Source organism: Symphalangus syndactylus, chromosome 1 (genome assembly GCF_028878055.3).
Source record: "Symphalangus syndactylus isolate Jambi chromosome 1, NHGRI_mSymSyn1-v2.1_pri, whole genome shotgun sequence".
NCBI classification, from domain to species: Eukaryota; Metazoa; Chordata; class Mammalia; order Primates; family Hylobatidae; genus Symphalangus; species Symphalangus syndactylus.
The window spans coordinates 142,796,497-142,821,868 of NC_072423.2; the positions used below are offsets into that span (position 1 = coordinate 142,796,497).

General features: G+C 38.6%; 1 protein-coding gene and 1 pseudogene across 14 annotated transcripts in view; both read left to right on the forward strand.

The window, feature by feature from the left end:
* PSD3 (pleckstrin and Sec7 domain containing 3) overlaps positions 1 to 25,372 on the forward strand; it is a 555,378-nt gene that overhangs the window by 501,402 nt on the left and 28,604 nt on the right. For 13 of the 14 annotated variants that reach the window (XM_055286530.2, XM_055286538.2, XM_055286564.2 and 10 more), the window contains 2 exons: positions 9,507 to 9,664; positions 12,118 to 12,262. In XM_055286530.2, coding sequence (XP_055142505.2) covers positions 9,507 to 9,664; positions 12,118 to 12,262 — 303 coding nt within the window. Of the gene's footprint in view, positions 1 to 9,506; positions 9,665 to 12,117; positions 12,263 to 15,810; positions 16,453 to 25,372 lie in introns of those variants that run through there. The other variant, XM_055286547.2, reaches the window with a different exon arrangement.
* LOC129486575 (small ribosomal subunit protein uS14-like) lies at positions 563 to 1,215 on the forward strand (annotated as a pseudogene).

Genomic DNA, 25,372 nt, shown 5'->3' on the forward strand with positions numbered 1-25,372 from the left:
CTTCACAACCTCATAGGAGGATACTGCTCCCATTTTTTAAATTGAAAAGCTGGCGTTCTAAAGTTGATTAACCTACTCAGTATTGTAAGGATGGTACTAGCCAAGCTAGTATTTTTTCCATTAGTCTCTTCTTAAGTAAATATGAATGCTCTAGTGTGAGACCCTTGTAGTTACTGGAGTTTAAAATGCTATTGTGGGGAGAGGTCTCTAACTGTTATGGCTTCACCCAGCTTCAACTAACTTGGCCACTGCACAGCAACTGTGCATTAACTTTCCTTCAGCCTCTGACTTGAGTAAAGAGTGATGGCTTTGCCCTTTCTCTGATTGCACTTGCCTGGCTCCAGCCACTCTTTCACTGGAATGTGAGACTTTCCATTCTTTCACTGGAATATGTCTTGTATCTTCTATTATTTGAGTAAGTAAACTTTGAGATTTTCTAACATAGACCTTTTTCAGGTCTATTGTTCCCAGATACCATGAAGTATGTGGAATTGTTGGCATCCTGTTTTATATCTCTCAGATTGACACTTAAAATATGGCTCAAGTATCCAGTATCAGCTGAACTTTGGCTAGTAACTACCTTTCTGATACAGAGGGCCATAAATTTACATAGGAAGCAAGTCAATAATGAGTGCATATATAAGATTAGGACTTTGCCCGTTTTTTTGGAATGTTGTACACTAGAGATATGATTGTGAGCAAGATACAGTGCCCAAAGGAGACTTCTTCTTCATTCTGAAGAAATTAACAAATAAAAGGCCAATTCGGTGCAATTTGAGAAATACTACAAAGAGAGGAGGGTGCTATGGAAACACGTCTGGAAGGGCACTTAACCTGAGCAAGAGAAGGGAAGCTCATGAAAGAGTTCATGAAAAAAGTGATATCTAACCCCACGCTTAAAAACAGAAATAGATTCTTCCTTTTACCTCGTTGCACTGCTGAGAGCAAGATTGGTCATCAGCAGCTGTACTGGAGCCACCCGCGTAAATTCGGCCAGGGTTCTCGCTCTTGTCGCGTTTGTTCAAACCGGCACGGTCTGATCCGGAAATACGGCCTCAATGTGCCGCCAGTGTTTCCGTCAGTACGCGAAGGATATCGGTTTCATTAAGTTGGACTAAACGATCTTCCTTCAAAGGATTATCCAAGGCATCTACTCAGTGAAAAACCATGATAGTTCTTTGTACATAAAATAAACATTTGAGAAAAAAAAAAAAAACAGAAATAGAAGTTAGTCATGTAAGGGAACTCAGAGACAAACCTGTATGGATACTTAGATGTGATGCAGCATGTATGGGGAACTGCAGGTTCAGTGGTGTTTGAGGCAGAAGAGCCTAGAAAACCATGTTACAGAGTTGAGACTTTATCTTAGACCAGTTGGCGCTATCATGTGTTTTAAATGGGAAGTGACATGATTATTTTACTTATTTTTTTGAAACTAGGTCTCACTCTGTTACCCAAGCTGGAGTGCAATGGTGGGGTCTCAGTTCACTGCAGCCTTGACCCCACCCAGGATCAAGCAGTCCTCCAACTTCATCCCCCTGAGTAGCTGGGACCACAGGCATGCAGCACCACACCTGGGTAGTTTTTCTATTATTTTTAGAGACGGGATCTCACTTTGTTACCCAGGCTGGTCTTGAATTCCTCAACTTAAGCAATCCTCCTGCCGTGGCCTCCCAAACTGCAGGGATTATAGGCATGAGCCACCACGCACAGCATCTATATTTATATTTTAAAAAGATCAGTCTGGGCTGGTTGCGGTGGCTCACGCTTGTAATCCCAGCACTTTGGGAGGCTGAGGCAGGTGGATCATGAGGTCAGGAGTTCAAGACCAGCCTGACCAACATGGTGAAACCCCATCTCTACTAAAAATGCAACAATTAGCCAGGCGTGGTGGTACGTGCCTGTAATCCTAGCTACTCAGGAGTCTGAGGCAGGAGAAATACTTGAACCCAGGAGGCGGAGGTTGCAGTGAGCCGAGGTCTTGCTACTGCACTCCAGCCTGGGTGACAGAGCAAAAACTCTGTCTCAAAAAAAAAAAGATCAGTCTGGCTGCAGGATAGAGAATGACTTGGAAACAGGTTCTATCAATGACATAGAGACCAGATTAACTTGAACGAGGGCAGGAGTAAGATGGAGGGAGAAACATAGTTCTACTTGGAGACTTTAGTTTGAGGTTTTGAATTCAGAGTGTGTGGAATAATAAATGGATGTGTCCAGTAAGCAATTATGCATACTGTGATCTGGAGCCAATGAAGGGGCCAGAAATGCAGATCTGAACAGTCATTAACAAAGAATTAATGATTTAAGCCATGCAAGTAGATGATGTCACTCCAAGAGTGAGGAGAAGATGGAGGACAGAGCCAGTGGACCAGATACTCATATGTGCCCTGGGAGGAAGAGACAGGAGGAGGAGCCTGTGCGATGTGGCCAGACAGCTAGGAAGAAAACTAAGCCAGAGAGAAAACTGGTACCACAGACGTTAAGAGATGTTTGAAATGTGCCCTGTCATGAAAAGGTAAGATAGGGAATTGGAGAGCGCCACGTCAATTTAGCAAGTAGGAAATTATCAATAATGCAGTTTCAGATTGGAGAGTTGAGGATGCAGAGGCAGAGAGGACATAGACAACTACACTCGAGAAGCTCACCCAGAAGTTTCCAGTTTGATCCACTCCACTCCTCTTTTTCTCATATTCCCCTTCCTGTGACTTTTGAAAATAACAAGTACCCGGTGTCTGTCTCATTTCCGTTGAATCTCTTTTCTTTCCTGTTATTGATTTAACTCTAAAGTAAGGTAAGTCCTTGTCTTTGTTCCTTTCCCTCAGACAGTTTCTTATATTATCCAGAGCTCTTGTTTTGCTTCTCTGGGTTACACACAATCTGCCTCATCACCATTTGCCTCATTTTCCTTTCTGGCCCCTTCCTTAATGTTACTTAGTCACATATGCATTTCACTTTCAAGCAAAGAGTAAATCCACAGAGTATCAGGATAGTAATGTCAGATCCCTTTACAAAATGTCATGTTGGGAGCTATGTGAGAAATAAACATAGCATCTGGTCCCTGAAAACACTTGTCCTGACAGTGTGGGCGAGAAGACCAGTATTATGCAATGAATGGCTAGTGGACTCTTAAAATCACCTCGTGAAAAAGCACCCGTTAACATGATATAAACCAAGTGTATAGGTGAAGGTTGGAGAAAATACAGGGTGAATGGAGTAAATTTGGGTGAATACTTCTTTCTAGTTTCTATAACTCTCTGAGATAGAGCTTGTGATGTACAACACCAGCATAGGGGCTGATTTAAATATTTGCACATTTCAAAACTGTTCCAGAGTCCAGGTATCAGTCATGATCTGGCATAATAGGACTTTTATGGTACAGTCTTTTTGTCTGTTTTATAGCTAAGTAAGAGCACACTCCTATCTGTGTTTTTTCTAGTACTTGCAGTACCCCTGAGCCCAAGAGTACCTAAAAGATGTGTGCCTTATTGGTAGTTAATTATTACTATGGGAATGTAAAGCGTTCATGGAAGAAAAGACAAATATTATTTTAATGTAATACTCATAGTTCATATGTGCTTTAAAAATTAGAAATTGCTATGAGTTGAATGTGCATTTTAATTGACGTTAAAATGATTCAATTCCTGTTGGTTCTGATGATCCATCATTGTTGACATTTGGATAGTAACTTCATATCCACTTCATTACAGAGTGAGTCATCTGCTAGCCAAGTGCTTTGACAAACCTTTGCTATCACTAAGCTTCAAAAGTTCTCTCTCAGTTTCTGTCATGGGCTTTGTGTCTGTCCCTGCCAGTCTATGCTTCTCTCCTGAAAGTATTTTTATAAGGCTTGTGATGTTATTCTTGTTCCAGTTCTGGTTGTTACAAAACTGAACTGCCCTAGAGATGATTGATGGAATGGTTAAGAGCGATGGGTGTAGGTGGCTGGTTAGTGCATGGCAGTGAATCACTTAGAGTTCACCTCTTGATTTTTGTAGTCTGCAGACCAGGCTCTCAAGAATCTCTAATTTTTTTTATCTTTAGGGTCTAGAAAACAACTGTTCAAACCTGAATTTATTTACTTTTACTCTGTCTTTAGAAGTGAAAAACCAGTTTGTTATCTAAAACGTACATTTGCTATCACAGATCAGGAACTGTGTCCTTGGTGCAGAATCATCTTTATTCTCTGGCTTACTCGGAAGAGACATTTTGTTCCAGCTGCCTATAAGGGGTTTTTGTTTGTTTGTGTTTTGTTTTGGGGGCTTGTTTTTTTGTTTGTTTTTTGACACAGGTTCTCACTCTTTCACCCAGGCTGGAATGCAGTGGTGCGATCAGAGTTCACTGCAGCTTTGACCTCCTAGGCTCAACCAATAGGTTTTTCAAAAGTTTAATTGGAAAAGCAGTTTCTGCAGTGTTAGAAGTATGGGTCGAATCAGGGGAGGGCTTGGTTCAGGCACAGAAGGAAGCCACTGAAGATTCAAGGCCTCCCAGACTGTGATGACAGCAATCAGTCTGGAGCTGATGTGCCCAAGACTGTGGCACCTGGAGCAGGCCCATCTCTGGCCTGGTCTCCTGTCACTCATTCTGCTTTCTTGTGAGCTCATGGCGTTTTTATTTCCTTTTGTGAATCTGCTGGTTCTGTGCTCTTTTACATGTTGAAATAGCTATTAGGACGAAGCTGAATGAGTTTTAGAAAGACACCTAATCAGACATACTTAGCATTTTTCTAAAAAATATATTCATCAAGTTATGAAAAACATTTTTAATGCCATTTTCAAAACCATGAATTAATAGACAATTTAGGACCCAGCTTGCTTTAATTACTAACATTTTTATTAATTTCCACGTAGCTCCAAGTAACAATATGGTCTCGCTTTCCCTTTTTATGTTCTCTCAGTGGAAATCAAGACCGTTTCAACTTTGTTTAAAATTGTTTTAATTACAGGTAGCTATTTTACCTATTTAATGAGGCAAGAAGTAAATAATATATTGAAAACTGGAGTCTTGAATATGCTTTTTAAATTGATAAGAATTTTAATTACAATTTGGTCATTTTCCAAATTGTAGTTTATATTACCTGAAAGTACAATTTTTCAGACTTGATGCCAATTTTTTGTACATATGTAGATGATTTTTGTTAGTGTGTTAAGATTCAACTTCACAAGAGGTTTAATTAACAAGCTTCTCAGGGAAAAAAGCTTTTTATTTCATGCTTTAAATGAATTTAAAATAAATAGCATTGTGAAATCACATTGTTGGTGCATATTGGGTTGGTGGAGTGCTCTAATGAATCCTATTACATAAAACGATGTAGATTGCAGGGAACACAAGAGAGTAACATGTTTTTAGTCATCATTTTCACCTCTGATTTATTTGAGAAAATGGATAGTAATTAGATGTCGTGGAGCATTTTCTTTTCTCACAGAAAATTTATTGATTGGATTTATCTTGCTCACTGTTTCACATTTAGTTTGCACAGCAAATAGTCCTTGATTTGAAATGGTTTGATTATGATAATTTATCCCTTATTTCTTCCTGCCCAATTCTACCATTTAAACACTGTCCTCTCCTTTAGTGAAAAATAAAGATGTCAGAATGAACTTGGTAGGATAAAGTCATTTTTTTAATGCAGTTGTCAACCCTAATGTTTCCACTCTACGCTTGGTTTTGCCCTTTGTGTGTGTGTGTGTGTGTGTGTGTGTGTGTGTGTGTGTGTAGTTGGAGGTTTATTTTCTAGTGGGAATTCAGAATGCTGAAAATATTTTAAGGTTTGTATTTTGCCTTTTTAAGAAAAAATGGTAAAATTGTATTATCAACTAGAAAAGTGGAAGCTTCCTAGACTTAAAATTTTTCAACTTCAGTTTAGCCCTAATTAAATAGATCCTGTCTTCCACTGATGCCCTATGTAGTGTTTTCCTTCCAGTATAAGGTAATCAGGCAGTTTACCTTAGAGTTTAGGAAACTACCTTGGAATAGAGTCCTCTTTTAAAATAGTGATGCAGTTCTTCCAAGGTGACAATTACTGTTAGCTTTTTTCCTAGGTCTGTAATAAAGGTTGCATTAAAATTTTTTTTTTTTGCATTTTTAAGAACAGCATAAGAATATCATCCTTTGAGCTTGGTTTTAAATGAAGATATCAGCAGATAATATACTCGAAGAATATTTATAGTGGCTCCAAATGAGACAGTCTAAGTCGTTCAACAGTAATAGCTACCAATTGGTTTTGTGTTTCCTATTCACCTATAGCAGTTTGTTAGACATTGTGATACATATCTGGAGTTGAAACCATCCCAACGGTTACATAGAAGGGCAGGAAGAAGAGATAGCAAAATAATGATCAGAGAGGTAGGAGAGAGACCAGGAGAGTATTGTAACAAAAAGCCAAGGAAGAATTTCAAAAATCATAGGGATGTAAAAGAATTGTAGGTTGGCACTGGATGCAACCATAGCTGGAAACCTTAAATCTGTCTTGGCTACAGTCTGCACAACTATGTTTATTACTTTTGTCAGCAATTATCAACCCAAGTGAATGGTCACATAAGGGAGAATAAGGGTGGGACTTTTTAGTTTCAGACTAAATGGATGGATAAGAAAAGTAAGGCATAGCCTAGCAAAAAATCCTGAATCCTAAGATTAAAGGAAAACCCATATGTGGTTCCTAAGAGAAAAAACAAGAAAAAGAGAAAGTAATTAGATTGGCATTGGACTTGCATTAAACTGGAAGCTAGAAGATGGTAGAATAGCATCTCCAGACAATAAGTAAAACACATGAAGAAGACTGCAGCCATATGTTCTATATCCAGTTCTGTACCTATGAGAGAAATGAAAGATACTTGAGGATAAGGATAAAACAGTATACCACCTACCTAGAGAAAATACTTGAGAGAAGAGAAAATAGCAAAGGTGTGAGAGGAGAGAGGTCAGGATGGAAAAAAGAAAGAAGCAGATGAGCAAGGAAACATAGATGCAGTTAAATCTATGAGGGACTTAGAATGTATAATCTAAATTCAAAATAAGGGTTCTTGAAACAGAAAATGCATAACACAAGATAATTTTGGTAAGATTGCAGAACAAAACATTTTTCAAAGTCTTATCTTGTTGATGTGGGTGAAGAATAGATAAATAGAGCATTTTCGTAAAAGAAAGACTCTTTTAAATTTCCATCTTATATGACTAAGCATTAAACAGGATAAAGAAGAACATTTTAAGTAATAAGTGGCACATAGTTATAAGGAAGATGATAGTTATAAACCTAAATGCACCAGACAACATAGCAACTAAAATATTTAGAAAAGTTATCAGAAATGCAACAAGAAATTGAAGTGGAAAAGATTAATATACTTGTCTGAAGGGGATAAACTAGTAGAAAAAATGATGTAAGGGCAGAGGAACTGAGTCATTAAACTTGAATATAAATACACATTCATACCTCACAGAATAAATTTTTTGTATGTTTATGGAACATTAACAAAAATCAAACGTGATTGGCCACAAGAAAAACCTTACCAAATTTGGGGAAAATAGATTTTCTAGACCATATTCTCTGGTCATAAGGCAATAAAATTATGAATATCTAATAATATATAACTAAAACTTCACCTTAAATTTGAGAAGCACATTATTTGATATTACAAAGATTAAAGAAGAGATAAAAAATTAAAACTACAAACTATCAAGAAATGAAAAAATACTCTTCATTCCCAAACTCTGCTATGCAGTGTAACCCATACTCAGAGGAAAAATTGTAACCTTAAATTCTTTCTTAACCAAAGAAGAAATATGGAAAACAAAAGAACTAGGTAATCATGTTAAGAAATTCAAACAGCAACAAAATATTAATTCAAAGAAAATAGGGAAGAGGAATTAAGATAAAAGCTTAAATCATGGACCTAGAATATAAAAAAAAAAAGTACACACAAATTTCTAGGCTAACCTTTGTGCAAACTCAATCATTAGGTGTGTTAGGGGATCAGTATGTATGGAAATGGAGATGGCATATAAATTCCCTAGAGTGATTTTATCCCTCATCATTTCTCCTTATTCCAGTTATTTACCTACCTCATGTTTCTGTCTGGAATCTAAGTTACATGGCGTGGAGAGCCAGATGTGCAGGGTTCTGTTATAGCATAATTATAAGGCCGGAGGGGTTTTGTAGTCATGCTACCTCTAGTTGAAATTCCTACTCTGATGAAAATTTCCCTGGAAAGAGATTTTTGAATATTTAGAATGCCAAATTACTGAGAAAAATCTCATTTAAAAAATGACAAGACAGATCTTAAAATGTAACTAGATTATAGTTTTATGAATTAGTGGGAATTAGTAACAGGTACATATAAATATCTTGTATTTATTTTTTAAATTCTCCTTTATTCATTGTACCACTCTAGAAGACTGTCATTGTCAATACCACTTCTTAACCTCGGAGGCTTAATGAAGTAAGATTTGTTGCAATTCCAAAGTGACAGTTTTGTCGTTTAATATTATAAATGTGGATATTCTTTATATTACAGCTGGTATTTACATCATATTGTAGAGGGAAAACCTTTGCCTCATACCATTGTCACATGAAGGATTATTTTTGACTCAATTTGAATTGATGGCAGTAGTACATTTGAACTGCTTGGTTTGTGGAGGAGATAAATGAAAGGGAGGGGAAGTATGCAGGACTATCATTGTTTTTCTGAAAATTGGTAAAAGCAGACTGATAAGAAAACAGACAGTATCTTTCTTTAGGCTTTTACTACTAATTAGAAGGTGATGTGATGTGTGTGTTTGGGGGTGCGTGTGTGTGTTCTACAGAATGCATGTTTATCTTGTTTTTGATAAAATATGGCAAGGAGGAAGAGGGGCCTTAAACTCTAGAAAATATCTAACAGTTTGTAGCATATGCATTTACCTATTTTTCAATTTTTGATAACAAGCTAAGCTTTCACTTGATTATTGATTTTCCTCTTTTCTTTCAGCAGAAGAGCTGGAGTAATTATTTTATTTTACTATTCATTTTTCTTTTGATAATATTAGTCTAAACAGAAAGTAACAGGAACATGTAATATCTTTAGAGCAAAGAACACAATGGCATTGTTTTTACCCTCAGTATAATTCTGTTGACAGTTACCTGTAAGGTTTTGCTTTTATCCATTTAATCCTGAAACCAAATGACACTATTGGTCCAAGTCTCATTTCTGTTCATTATAAAATGTGTACGATAGATATTTCTGCCTTTGGCCTTACTTAGCTATTTACCTCAATTATTGTATATCAGTTTTTTTAAAAAACTGATTTTTAAAAAAATGCCTTGGGTAGATGTATTTTCTCATTCTCAGCAAGTTTTTCAAACAACATGACGTTCCAAAACATTTATAAGATTGTTTTTACTCACCATTCATTTCATTTTTTTCATTCACTTACTTGGATTTTCTAAAAACTGTTTTTTTAGTTTTTGCTTTTAAAAAATTAAGTCGAATTCTGATCATGATTTTTGCCTTTATTTTCTTTATGTCTATCTATAGGATGAATACAAGCCAGAAAAGGCCTTGTCTGAAGAGGACTTGAAAAACGCTGTGAGTGTGCACCACGCATTGGCATCCAAGGCCACGGACTATGAGAAGAAACCAAACGTGTTTAAACTTAAAACTGCCGACTGGAGGGTCTTGCTTTTTCAAACTCAGTATGTTTTGTTGGTTTTTATTTGATTCTGTGTTTTAGTTCACTTAGTACCACTTTATACCAAGGAATAAAATCAAGCTCTGCAGGGGAAATTTTTTGAGTTGGAATCTAAGTCATGAACTGCTTACATTAGAGAGATAACTGCCTAAGAAGATTAAAATAAAAAAAGAAACCCAGGATTTACGTTTTTGCCTGTTACAAAGTAGCCCTTTGACTTTTAGTTAGCCACTTACCATCTATAGAATTCAGTATCCTCATCAATTAAATATGAGGGTTTTAGTAGACAAGTTCTATCGCAAAATGAGTAAAATAGACCTGGATAACACCGTTGCTCTAGCTCTTTCTCCTAGCACAGAGTTTAACCTCTGAACCTCAGCTCGTCACTAGTGTAGGGAAAAATGTTTATCTTACAGAATTCTAGTGAGGAGTCAGTGAGATAAGTGTATATAATACCTCACACAGTGCCTGGCCCATAGGAACTGTTCAATAAATGTAGGTGTTTATTTTTCTGTTTCCTTTCCGAGCTCTAGTAGTCCATGATTATACTAGAAGGAAAAGATGTCATTCTACTGTGAGCAAGGAAATGGGATGAATTGCCAGTTTTAGGAGGAAGTTGTAAGGAAACAACTTGCCTGGGGTTTTTGAGTGTAGGAATGAGACAGTTAACATCACACAGGGACCCATAGCTGGGTGTGTAATTACAGCTATTAGGCATAAAGAAACTTTCAAATTATTCTGTTCCCTGATTTTTTAAATCAAAAATACCAGATGTAATAACTAAGGAGATCTAATTACTTTGGACAGAATTGATGCAAAAAACAGTCCATTGAAATAATAATGGAGCCAGAGAGATGAGCCTAGAGAGGGTGCTGTGAGGAGCTGTCATTTAGAGTGGTCTCAGGTTAGTTAGTATGGTTTCTGTCAGAGTAATTGATGAAGGAAATGACTTTGGCTGACTTTTTTTTTACTTTTTGTTTATTGATTACGTGTATGGTAAATAATCTGTCCTGATTCATGATCATTTCTACCATTCATTTATGAGTTTACAAATATTTATTAAGTGCTGTGAATCTTGGGCTTTCTGGATATAATGACACGTAATTTAAAAATACGATCACATCAGATGATTTTCACCTCCTCTCAGGTGGGTTTTTTAAATAGTCTTATTGAGGTATGCTTCACATACTATAAAATATCACCAGTTTTAAATGTACATTTCAATGATTTTCTTAGCCTATTTACAGAATGGCTCAGCCATCACCACAGTCCATCTTTGAAACATTTGCATCACTCCAAAGAGATCCCCGTGCGCATTTTGTAGTCACTCCCATGCTCACCTCCAGCCCCAGGCACCTACTGATCTACTTTCTGCCTCTACAGTATTGCCCTTTCTGGACATTTCATATAAACAGACTAATACATGATGTGGGTTTTTGTGTCTGGCTTCTCTTATTTAACATAAAGCTTTGGAATTTTATCCATCTTGTAGTGTGTGACAGTACTTTATTGCTAAATACTATTCAGTTGTGTGCATTTACTGCATTTTGTTTATCCATTTACTGGACAATTTGGATTGTTTCCTTTTTTTGACTCTTAGGAATGATGATGCTATAAACACTAACATACAAATCTTTGTGTATCTATATGTTTTCTTTTGAGATGGAGTCTCACTTTGCCACCCTAGCATGGAGTGCAGTGGCGTGATCTCTGCTCACTGTAACCTCTGCCTCCCAGGTACAAGTGATTCTCCTGCCTCAGCCTCCCAAGTAGCTGGGACTACAAGTGCACACCACCACGCCTGGCTAATTTTTGTATTTTTAGTAGAGATGCGGTTTCACCACGTTGGCCAGGCTGGTCTTGAACTCCTGACCTCAGGTGATCTGCCCACCTTGGCTTCCCAAAGTGCTGGGATTACAGGCATGAGCCACCATGTCCGGCCTATCTGTATGTTTTTATTTCTCTTGGATAGTTACTTAGGAGTAGAATTGCTGGGACGTATGATAAATGCACAGTTAACTTTTGAAGAACCTGTCAACTGTTTTCCAAAGTAGATAAATCCTTTTACCTTCCCTCTACCAATACATTCCTCAGTTAGATTTTAAAATTAAACGGTACAATTAAAAGAGATGAGTAAATTTTATGATTAATTTTTGGCCTAGCCTCGTATCAAACAGAAAGTAGGGGTTTAATAAATATTTATCGTCAAGTGTTTCTCTTTTTTCCCTTCTGTTTCCCAGGGAGAGATTCACAGTCTTGCACTGTGATGATCATAGCTTCTTTGGTGATCGTTGAATGACAATATTCATCTCTAATGAAGTTTTGTCAAGGATTAGTTGTACCAGGAAGAGTAAATGATTTTCACATGCCATTGCAAATCAGTAAGGTGAAATAGGCAAAGTGTGATGCTACTTAGACATAGCAATATCCTAATATAAACATATCTATTTCTCATAGGAGCCCAGAGGAAATGCAAGGGTGGATAAACAAAATCAATTGTGTGGCAGCTGTATTTTCTGCACCACCATTTCCAGCAGCAATCGGCTCTCAGAAGAAGTTTAGCCGCCCACTTCTGCCTGCCACTACAACAAAATTGTCTCAGGTAATCATCTTGATAGTGCTTTGTCCTTGGGAAAAAGTACTTTGTAAAATAATGTGATAAATATTTGTCTTTGAATAGTACTCCAAGTTTGGGGGGCAGGTGTGAGACCTTGCCCTGTGAGAGCGTATCGTATAAATGAGGCAGAAATGCAATACACGGGGTTTTACACTTCATGTAGGAAGCTGACATAATTGAGTCTCATTTAGTAGGACACGTACTTTGATTCAGTTTCTAAGGTTTATATTAGTTCATTATTAGCCATACTTGATGTTTTGTTTGTTTTAACTACCAGCTCATGGTCTGGCTTGGTAACAAGCTTTTCTTTCATTCATTTATTAGCTCATTTTTATTGAGCATTTACCATATTCCAGGATGTGTTTAGTGCTAGAAATATAAAAATATTTCCAGGAATCCACGGTTCATATTACAATGGGAAAGGGCCTGCCCTACCCCTCAGAGCAGAGCTGAATGGACCATCTGGATTTTCCAAGCTAATGAAGATAAAGTGTACCAGAACTCTGCTCCAAGTGTATTTACATAAGCCTCCTTCTGTGGTCATATTAATCTTACTAAAAGTCATATTTTATCGCGTCCTTTTTCACTTAAAACTCTTCTAAGGACACTGCCTACCAGCCAGGTTTGCTGATTTTAAACCTGTCTGCAGTACCCCCTTGCCATTGACTAGTTAAAGATTGTGGAAGCTACTTTGATGTCTTTTTGAATTTCTTATTACATAGAGATAGTTTTATCTGACTATGATCGACCAAGTGTTGGTATTAACTAGCTCCCTACACATCTTCGATATCATAAGATGTGTCCCATGGCGAGAAAGGGAGCAATTATCACTGATAGATTTATTTAATAAATGTGTATTGTGTGCCTGTTGTACATCAGAGACTATTTGTGGCCCTGGAGATAGAAAGGCAGATGAACCCCAGATCCTCTCCTGAAGGTGTGGCAAATATAAATAAGGAAGTCACTGTAAAATGATTTGATAGAAGTACAAGAAGGATAAGTCCAGAGAGCTGTGGAGGTTCAAGGAAGGGACATTATCTAGCCTGGCCTTGGAGGTGAAGGAGGAAATGTGGTACCTAATGTAAAGCTTAAAGGATGAGAGGCAGTTAGGTGAGATGTGGGACAAGATAGGAGAATGAGCCAGCAGAGGAACGAAGGCCTAGAGAAGAGAGCACTGGATGCAGGAACCACACACAAGTTATTAACTGTGACATGAGCACAGTGTTGAGAAAAAGCAAGAAATGTACCTCTGCAGAGGTCAGCAAAGGCCAAATCATGAAAGGCCTTGTTTGTCATGTGTAGGATTTTGGATGCTTCTGTGGTTCCCAGCATCCTTAAAATAATAGCTTTAAGAGCGGGCACAGTGGCTCATGCCTGTAATCCCAGCACTTTCGGAGGCCGAGGTGGGCATATCACCTGAGGTCGGGAGTTCGAGACCAGCCTGGCCAGCATGGTAAAACCGTGTGTCTAGTAAAAATAGAAAAATTAGCCAGGCATGGTGGTGGATGACTGTAATCCCAGCTACTCAGGAGGCGGAGAGAGGAGAGCTGCTTGAACCCAGGAGGCAGAGGTTGCAGTGAGCCGAGATGATGCCACTGCATTCCAGCCTGGGTGACAGAGCAAAACTCCATCTGAAAAAATAATAATAATAATAATAATAATAATAGTTTTAAGAAGGAGAGTAATATGATCACATATTTGCTTTAAAAATTATTCTCGTTACAATGAGGAATTGTTAGAAGAAGATACTACTAGAAGCAGAAAGACTCATTTTTTTTTTTTTTTTTTTGAGACGGCGTCTCGCTCTGTCGCCCAGGCTGGAGTGTAGTGGCGCAGTCTCGGCTCACTGCAAGCCCCGCCTCCCGGGTTCACGCCATTCTACTGCCTCAGCCTCTCCAAGTAGCTGGGACTACAGGCGCCCGCCACCACGCCCGGCTAATTTTTTGTATTTTTAGTAGAGACGGGGTTTCACCATGGTCTCGATCTCCTGTCCTCGTGATCTGCCCGCCTCGGCCTCCCAAAGTGCTGGGATTACAAGCGTGAGCCACCGAGCCTGGCCTTAGAAAGGCCCATTTTAAAGGAATTTTCAGTAATCCAGAGGAGAGATAACCAAGGTAGCTGTAGAAGAAATGGATCGTAGTGAAAGTGCTTGACAGACCTTGAAAGTGTGGGATGGACAGTTCTGGTGGCTTATGGAAGTAGAGGAAACAGGCTGTCATTGTGACTTGGACAGCTGGGGACTGTGGTGTCTGACCTGCTTATGGAGTCTCACCTCACTGTCTCTTGATTTCCCCCCTTGCTTCTTAGACTCCTTTCTTGGATCATTTTTTTCTTTGTATCTCCAATTGCTGCAGTGGCCAGAGCTCCGAAGCAGACTAAGGCACTTGATAAGCAATTTTCCAAAAAGTTGCTTAGATTTAATACAAACAGGGAGAATGTTGTGCCAAGAAAAGAGGGAAAAGGTTCTGGGAAAATTTAGATTAAAAAATGTCATATTTAGTGGCTGGGAGGTCATTGGGTGTCTTAGTCCATTTTGTGTTTCTATAAAGGACTACTAGAGCCTGGGTCATTTGTAAAGAAGAGAGGTTTATTTGGCTCACGGTTCTGCAGGCTGTACAGGAAGCATGGCATCAGCATCTGCTTCTGGTAAGAATCTCCGGAAGCATCAAATAATGTTAGAAGGGGAAAGGGAAACAGATGTGTCACATGGCAAGAAAGAGAGGAAGGGAAAGTGCCAGCCTCTTTTTAACAACCGACTTTCACTTGAACTAAGAAAGCAAGAACTACCTCATTATCATAAGGGTGGCATCAGGCCATTCATGAGGGATCTACTCCCATAACCCAAACACCTCTTACCAGGTCCCACCTCCAACATTGGGGATCAGATTTCAGCATGAGATTTGGAGGGGACAAGCATCCAAACTATATCACTGGATAACCTTAGCAAGAACAGTTTTGGTGGAGTCATGGGAAGACAAACCACATTGGCCTTCTTTGATGGGGGAAGGAATGGAAGGTAATAAGGAAGTGGAGGGGGGGGAATGTGCTCAAATCTTGCCATAGTTATAAAAACAGAAAGACTAGTAGTAAGAAGGAGGAATCTGTGGTTTCAGAAAGATTCTTCTGTTTTTAATTCATAGTTATCATTAACATTTATTGAATGCTTACTTATAAGCATTACTATTACTGTACAGTTCCTGCAGGACACAATTTCATTTAATTTTTAAGGGTAACAAGTACACTACAACTTTAAAAGAAAAGGAATGCTCTTATTGATGACCAGAAGATATGTTGGCAGACATCTCCATCTATCCAACTAAAATATGAACTCTTAAAGCAAATGCATTACTCTGCTTTAAATATGCATACTTAAACAGCATACCACATAAAGAGTACATCACATAAAAGGTAGATCACATTACACGATATAAGGGGAGGGAAAAAATCGAGTAACTAGAAGCAAAAAAAAACCTTCCAAAATTGAGTTTTGCTCTGTTAATTTGACGATGGACTTTCCCATTGTTCTTTTTCAGTAGATTGGGTCTTTCTCACATTCAGTTCTATAAAAGATCCAGGGGAGAAGGTGAGTTGAACTAAAGAGGGCAGTTAATAAGCATGTCATTCGTGGAAGGTGTATGTAACTTAGAGCAACATATGAGTGTTTCCTTGATTTTCCCTCACTAAAATCTACAGTTCTGTTTACTTTATACTTTAAAAAATGTACTGCTTTCCTATTTAGGGACTGTATACTAGTAAGTGATATGCACATGAAAATGAATGTGTTCATCTGTTTGCGTGTTTTCGCCAGAACAGGCAAGCAAACACATTTATCATGGTAGGCACTCTTATTTCAAACGGATGACTTACACTGGAACCAAAAATAGAATGCATAATTTTTTAAAATGTTTTCCTTCGTTTTGGACATAAATCCACAGAGATGCAAAAAAATGTATATGTAGTATAATCACAGTTAGGGATTGAAGATTTTAAATAAGAAGGTAATAACCAAAAAGAAATATCCTCCAGTATCATGTAAGACAAGGTAACCATATCATTTCAGGAATTTAATTTATCTGGAAAGAAATGAGATGATCTCCACCACCCCGACCCCACCACCCCACTGAATTGCATCACCCAGCATTTGCTTTGTGGGCCTCAGCTTTCCATCTAGAAAAATGAGATGGTTCTAGAATGTTTTTAAGGATTTTTCTTTTTTTTTTTTTGAGATAGAGTCTGTCTCTGTCACCCAGGCTGGAGTGCAGTGGCTTGATCTTGGCTCACTGCAATCCCCGCCTCCCTGGTTCACGCCATTCTCCTGCCTCAGCCTCTCCAAGTAGATGGGATTACATGCGCCTGCCACCACACCCAGCTAATTTTTTGTATTTTTAGTAGAGATAGGGTTTCACCGTGTTAGCAATGATGGTCTCGAACTCCTGGCCTCAAGCAATCCACCCACCTCGGCCTCCCAAAGTGCTGGAATTACAGGCGTGAGCCACCCTGCCCAGCAAGGATTTTTCTATCAACAGCTCTGTATTATTTCTTTGCCGAGTCATAATGTTTGTTTCTAAAGATAAGATTTTTAGCTTTGAGAAACACGTATGTAAAATTAAGCGTGTATTTGGAGTAGCACCTGAGGCTCTTGGGGATGTCTATACTGGAGTCATAGTGTACCGCCAGCAAATCCTGGAAGATGTCTGGCTGCCCCTAGGATTCCTCCAGTACCTCAAAGGCTAGCTCTCATCCTTTAACCCAGGCATATTCGACCACAGCAGCATTCACGTTTTGGTGTGGATAATTCTTTGTTGTGAGGGGGTCTATGAATTGTAGGATGTTTAGCCATATCTCCAGCTTCTACCCACTAGATGCCAATAGGAACCCCCCAGTTCTAACAACCAAAAATGTCTCCAGACGTTGCCAAATATCTTCTAGGGTCAAAATCCAACCCACTCCTATTGAGAACCACTGCTTTAGCCAGTGGATCTGAAGCCATGAGACCAGCTATCTTTTTTTTCCCATTACCACCCGCCCCCACAACCTTGCTCTGACTCCCCTAAATGCCACAATTGTTTGCATAATTTTACTTTACAAAATACAGGTATAAAAACGTGAGTGCCTTGCTGGAAACATTGATAAAGAAAGATAAACAGTGTGGGGAAAAATTAGACGTTCAATTAAAAGATTGTTTGGTGCTTTTTCAAGACACAGTGTTTGTCACCCTGTCATTTGTGGGCTTTGCTTTAATTTATTCTTGTCTTTTATGCAAAACACATTAGCCTTAATCATTAAAATTGATTATTGCTAGTGCAGCGTGGTACTTTCTGAACAACTCTACTGTGTAGGAGGAGTCGCCTTCTTTGTTTTTCATGACAGTGTTGCCAGAGCACATTTTTCTTCTATTGGGGGTGGAAAGACTTGTTTGAAAATACAAGTTTTGCTTCTCCTTCTGGTGTAGCTCTCCAAACACAGAACTGCATGGCCGGCCCTGTTCACAATCTGCTCACAACCTCCCTTTCTGCCTACCAAAGAAGTCATTTCAAACTTCAGTATGCACAACAGCTGTGTGGAGACTTGCATAAAATGCACATTTCCCAGCCCCAGCAGGTCATTCAGGTTCAGGCTGGGGCCCAGGGACACATGTGTGTTTCTCGTCCACTCCAAGCCACCAGGTGGCTCAGGATCCCACTTAGAACCTACACTGTAGGAACGTCTGCCTACCCTAGGTCTTTCCTTGCTTCTTCAGAGAATGGTGCCCCAGGACATCTTCATTCCTGGTACCTAGGTCTGTTTTCTTGGAATTCCAACCATTCTCGTATAAAAGTTTGAATCCATGGGTACTAAATACTTTTTTGGTCAGACTTAAGATGGATATTGATCAGAAGCAAAGCAGTCCTATGCTTGATTCTCTCCCTGAAGTAACCATCACCCCTCCTTTTGTCCTGCGGTCTGACCACAAGGCAGTGGTGCTCAGAGCCAGGTGAGTGGAGCTGACCTTAGGGGCTGTGGGATTTCAGGGGTGGAGGTCATTCTTGTAGTTGCTTCCTTCACTGTGCCCCCACTCGCCCATTTCCACAGTTTCTGTCATAAAGTCCTGTCACTTCTACCTCCTAAATATCTTTTTTTTTTTTTTTTTTTTTGAGACAGAGTCTCGCTCTGTCGCCCGGGCTGGAGTGTTTTTTTTTTGAGACAAAGTGTCTCTCTGTCACCCAGGCTGGGGTGTAGTGGTGCCATTTGGCTCACTGCATCCTCCACCTCCCAGGTTCAAGTGATTGTCCTGCCTCAGCCTCCCAAGTAGCTGGTATTACAGGTGTGTACCACCATGCCCAGCTAATGTGTGTATTTTTAGTAGAGTTGGGGTTTCACCACATTGGCCAGGCTGGTTTTGACCTCCTGACCTCAGGTGATCCACCCGCATTGGCCTCCCAAAGTGCTGGGATTACAGGCACGAGCCACTTTGCCTAGCCAATATCTTTCATATGCTACACCTACTGCTTCAGATTTTTGTCATATTCTACCTAGATCACTGGTCTCCTCACTTTTTTAACTATTCACCTTATCCCAATACTAAATATTTCGGCAGATATCTTTTAATATATGATGCCTTTTTTAAGCAAATAAACCACATTTTCTACTGTCAATCCCAGTAGTAAATAGTAAACCTTAACATTTTACAGTGCTTAGATTAAAAAAAAAAAAAAAAACTTTAAATTTTTTCCCACTGCCTAGGGATCTATTAAAATTTTTGAAAACTCATAAATGAGTTCAGCACTGTTAGACATGCAAGGATGTATTTATGGTGTGTGAATTATATCTCAATACTGATTTTAAAACTCTCCCCAGTGGGTCATCTTGCCTGGGCCACACACACCCCACTTTGGAATAATCTGACCCCAGATAATTTCTATAACCACTTGTGATCTCTCTTCCACTAATCTTATGTCCTTCTGATCCATCCTTTACAGTTCTGACTAAAATATGATGCTAATTATGTCACTTACCCCTAACTGACTCATTTTTTCACATTCAAACTCTTTGATGTGGCATTAATTGGTACCCACACTTGTCCAGAATGGATAGATTTTTTTAAATTCTTTTCTTAGAGGTCTGTATTTAATATAAAGTATCCAATAAAAGCAATTAAATCATGTGGAAGCTATTTTGCTTATATTCATTAAACACTGTGTTTAAGATCTAAAGCTGTCTTAAACATGAAATTATGAAACAATCTTTTGGACTGAGCATCCCTCAACCTGACTCAAAGATAGGTGTTCTGTATTCTAAGTTCTGTACCACTTCGTTTTGAGAAGTTTCCAGTGTTTAGCAATTTGACTTGTCAGTTGCGCTGTAGATCCCTAGATATATTATTACCCTGAAAATCATCTGTCTCCTTTAAGACAGCACAAAGGAAGCAGTCTAAGACCTTCCCTCTGTACCTTCACTTAAAAAAAAATGTATTTGTTCAGCTACTGTTTACCGAAGATCCTGTATAGCAGGTACTATGTTAGGTTTTGTGGGCATTATAAAAATGGGTGAGACAATTGCCTTGGCCCTCAACTTCTGAGAGCTTAAGGTATTTGTTAATGTTAGGCAGGTAATGTCTATAAACCAAAAGCTGCCACATACTGTCTCTCTGCTCAACACTTTACTGGATATTGGAGGATTTCAGGGAAGAAAAAAGTGACTTTTTTTTGCCTTTCTAAGAGCTCGTAATTGGTAAAGGTGATAAAACTCACACATAGGTCAGGGTATATTTTGTGCTAAGCATATGAGATAGACATTTAAGTGCTGCAGTGATGCAGAAGAGGACGAAATGGTGTGATCTAGAGTAACATAGGTTTTGTTTTGTTTTTCTTTTTCTTTTTCTTTATCTAGACAGAGTCTCACTCTGTCGCCTAGGCTGCAGTGCAGTGGTGACACTGCAACCTCCGCCTCCCGGGTTCAAGCAATTCTCCTGCCTCAGCCTCCTGTGCAGTTGGAATTACAGGCGCATGCCACCACACCCGGCTAATTTTTGTATTTTTAGTGGAAATAGGGTTTCGCCATGTTGGCCAGGCTGGTCTCGAACTCCTGACCTTCAGTGATCCGCCCGCCTCAGCCTCTTAAAGTGCTGAGATTACAGGTGTGAGACACCACGCCCAGCCTGTAACACAGGTTTTGAGTGGAATTTGGAGCAAGGTGAGTAACCCTGAGGCCAGCCTGCACGTTTAAGAGCTATAGCAGAGGAGACCCGGCAGCAGTGGAGTCCACCAAGAGCTCTGAAAGCTGAGTTCAGGATTGATCTGTCAAGTAAGAGAATGTGCTGAAGCTATGTTGTTGGCAGCCCTTTGGATTTCAGAAGGCTGTTCCGAGGTGACTTCATGATAGAAGCTGGGAGAATGTGGTTTCTGCCACTCTGTCCTTTGGTCTGAACTGGAGCAATTACTTGAACTCTGTGGATCTCCATCTTCTCTAGGACAAAGAGGGTAGAAAGGACAGTGGCCAGGTTCTCTTCCACGTTAGAACATCTAGGATTCTGTGTCCCACAGCTTGGAGGAAAAAACTGGTGGCGGCCACTGTGGCTGTTCCCTTATTCCCAGCACCCAGCACAGTGCCTACTGTAGTGGGCGCTCGGTGAGGTTCGCGGACGGATAAATGTGTTTTCCGTTCTCCCATTCTCTCTGCCTTCTCTCTCCTTCTTCCTCCTTTCCCTGTTGGAGCCATCTGCATTTCTATTTTATTGTTTCCTCTAAGTTTTCACAGCTTCTCTCTCATCCTTCTCTCCATGATAAGTACTATGTAAATCTTATACTTGGTATAAAAAGATAAAAAGCTGATTTCTGGCCCTTGGTCCTGGGCTTTGCATCGGGGGAGAAGGACTGAAACTCCAGGTCAGCCCTTGACTGACACTGCAAGGTCTTCAACAGCCAAGTTGCCTGTTCCCATTGCCTCATCAGTTAAGCAATACTGTCTTCATAGACATGAAATTAGAGCTTAATATTTTAAAGGAAATTATGAAATTTTTCTCAAAATCTAAGTACTATGTAAATAGGAAAAAATTAAATATTTTTTAACAATTTTAATTGACCATATAATAATTATATATATTTCCAAGTATAATTGTGATGTTTTGCTATATCAATTTTTTATGGTTTGAACACTTAAATTCTACTCTTGGAGCAAGTTTGAAATACACAGTGCATTATTATTAACTCTAGCCATCATGATACACAACAGAACTTATTCCTCTTGTCTGGTGTTTTTCATCGTTTGACCAGCATCTCCCCAGTCCCTCGCCCCCAGCCTTTGGTAACCACCATTCCCCTTATTTCTATGAGTTCAGTTGTTTTAGATTCCATATATGAGATCATCCAATATCTGTCTTTCTGTGCTGGGCTTACTTCAGTTAGCAAAATGTCCTCCAGGTTTGTCCATGTTGTCGCAAATGGCAGAATTTCCTCTTTTTAAAGGGTGAATAAATTATATTCCATTGCGTATATATACCACATTTTCCTTATCCATTTTCCAAAGGACACTTAGTCTCTTCTGGATCTTAGCTATTGTGAATAATGCTGCAGCGAAGAGCTTCTCCCTCTTCTTGAAGAAGATACGGCATGGTCTCGCCGTGAGAATGCCACATCTTTTTGAGATACTGATTTCATTTCTTTGGCTACATACTCAGAAGTGGGATTGCTAGATTATTTGGTAATTCCATTTTTAGTTTTTTTGCGGAGCCTTCTTACAGTTTTCCAAATTTTCCTGACAGCATTTGTGAGGACAGATGTTTTATCCTCACATGACAGAAGACAGAGGGGCAAAAAAGGGTCTAACCTATATCCCTCCAGCACTTTTATAAGACACTTATCCCTTCATGAGGGACTCAGTCACTTTCCAAAAGGCACCATCTCTTAATACTACACAATGAGGATTAAGTTTCAATATGAAGTTTGAAGGGGTACAGTGAAACCGTCGCGAAGTCCTTTGCCCGTTTTTTAATTGCTTTGTTTTCTTGCTGTTGTATTGTTTGAGTTCGTTATATACTTTTGGTATTAATCCCTAATATGAGTAAATGAAATGCTAAGTGACTTTGAAAACTTGCCTTTTAGATAAAATGTTGTTGTATATATTATGAAAGGTGTTACTGATTTAAATCTATTGACATATAACCATGACAACTTTTCTTGTATCTAGGATTTTCAATTTCATTTTTTAAAAATTATCACTTCCTAACTTAAAACAATTTTATGAGTTTGTGCTATTTTCTATCTCCATGCCTTTTCTTTGTCAAATGTGATATTTTTCTGCCATCTCTGAAATCTGCTTTGCTAGTATTGTCTTGTTAAAACAGTATGAATGCATCCCTAAAGAATTGTAAAAGCAAAGACAAAAGAGAGGGGGGGATAAAAAAGCAAATTCCTACTTTGTCTTTCTTCATCATGTCTATTACAAATGTAGTTGTCCTGAGTCTGAGAATGTGACATCTCCGTGGCTGCAACCTCTCTCCCCCATTGTTTTTTACCATTGTTTTTTGTTATTGTTGCTGTTGTTGTTTTTTTTGTTCTTAGTTTTTTTTTGTTGTTGGTGGTGGTGTGTGTGTGTGTGTGTGTGTGTGTGTGTGTGTGTGTGTGTGTGTGTAAAATCTGTATCTTTCTTACCATGGGATTCTAACACTGGAATGATTTGCATGGTCAAGCTGTGTCCATAAGAGCCATTTGGCATTTTTATTTCACTGTTCAAAATGGACAGATTTAAGGAGATGTGATTTTAAAATGATTTATTTTGAGTTTACTTTTTTGACTCCTGTCCTATGAAGGCAGTGAAATAGTAGTGAAGCATTTCTTATTGAACATCAGCACTTCTTCGATTAGTTTCTTCATAAAAATATAGCCTAAATGACTAGCCCTTTATGCTCCTGTAGAAACAGATTTATGAAACATAGCTTGGTAACAATGAACAAACCCTAGCAAGCCCTGGCATTGGGAGGAAAGTGAAAAACATAAGATGTTGTGCATATTGTCATTCTAGCCTGTATTCCTCATTAAAATAAGTAGAAATTGGGATTTATTCAACAGAAAAAGAGACATTTGAATATTCAAGATTGGAAAGCCTAACTCTAAAGCTTTTAGAAGAAGCAAACATCTAAAAGCATATTTGCATAGATCCAAAGTAAAAAAATAGAAGTTTGTAAATTCTTTTACCAAATTACCTAAAATCCTATTTTTTCTTAAATAAACTGGATTCTATTATTGGATTCTAATTATTTCCTAATCAAAAATATAAAGAGTTTGATTTCTTAACATATATTATAAATAACTATACTGGTACAAATCTATTTTTTAAAAGGCAAACAACCCTGTACAAAAATGGGTCCAGTAATCCACAGAAGGGGAAACCCAGTAAACCTATGAACAAAATCTCATCCGCATTCATATTCAGGGAAATGTGAATTGAGATCACAGTGACTTATCATTTCTTACCTATGAAATTAGCAAAAATTTACAAGTATAATAACATCACATTTTGACAAGGACGTAAAACAAAGAGAACTTTCAGACCTGCTGTGGAAATGTAAACAGATAAAAACACTTTAGAAAGCAGTCATCTTAAAGATGTGCATATTCTAAAACCCAGAAATGCCAACACTTGGTGACACACTATAGAAAAACTCTTGCTCAGATTCCCTAGGAGACATGTGTAAGAATGTCTGTTGCAACATCCTTTATAACAGTGAAAAAAAATCCCACAACAGGAAACCTGAAAACAAGCTAAATATCCTTAAACAAAATTGTAATGTGTCCTGCAATGGGGTAGTATGCAATGATTAAAAGACAGGAACTAGAGCATACATGTAGATAAATCTTAAAAACATGTTCAGTGAAAAAAAAGTTACAAAAGAAAGCCTTTAGTTAGTTTTTATGTAAAGTATAAAACCTAGAGAGTATACTTCTGGTTTTGTTTTGTTTTGTTTTTTTGAGATGGAGTCTTGATCTCTCACCCAGGCTGGAGTGCAGTGGGATAACTTCGGCTCACTGCAACCTCCACCTCCCAGGTTCAAGTGATTCTCCTGCCTCAGCCTCCTGAGTAGCTGAGATTACAGGCACGTGCTACCACGCCCGGCTAATTTTTGTATTTTTAGTAGAGACGGGGTTTCACCATGTTAGTGAGGCTGGTCTCGAACTCCTGACCTTGTGATCCACCCGCCTTAGCCTCCCAAAATGCTGGGATTACAGGCATGAGCCACCACGCACCTGGCTACACTTCTGTATTTTTATGGTTACATATCTTTATATATGGATAACACTGAAAAGGAATGAGATGAGCACTTACATGTGCAGGGAGTTTCAATTTATTTATATTTTATTTCTTAAATTCATATGTTAGATTCATGAGTGTTTTTCATGTATCATTCAATATGACTTTTTGTATATTTAAAACTTTTTTTAGAAAAGAAGGAAAATACATCATGCTTTTATTTTTTGAAGTGGCCTAGTCACTAAATATCGTTTGTCAAGAAGTCTATTAGGTAATTTACATATTGCAGTAAATACACAAGGGAAAACAACTTTGAAAGAAATAAAAACTATTGATATAGTTTGTCTTAGCTCAGGCTGCCGTAAGAAAACACTATAGATTGGGTGGCTTTCATAGCAGACAACTATTTTCTCACAGTTCTGGAGACGGGAAATCCAAGATCAAGGTGCCAGCAGAGTTGGTGTCTGATGAGGGCTGTCCCCTAGCGCTGTGAATGGCCACCATGGCCTTCCCTTGGTGCTTGCACACAATGTCTCCTCTTATAAGGGCACTAGTCCTATTGGATATGTGCCCTACTGTTATGACCTCATTTAACCATTATTACTTCTTTAGGGACCCCATTTTCAAGTACAGCTACACTGAAGGTTAATTTTGAGTGGACACATTCAGTCCATAACATAGTTGATAGTCTCCTTGGCTGAAAGTAATAAATGAGTAAAAACTTGTAAATAAAAGCTACCTGAAGCATTTTTGACATTCAGCATTATCAGTATACAAATAATAGGTTTGGAGATGTAGACTCCTTTCTAAAATCTCAAAATAGGTTTCTTTTCTCCTTCCTCCTTTTCTGGGACTTCTTTGAGTGTTTCA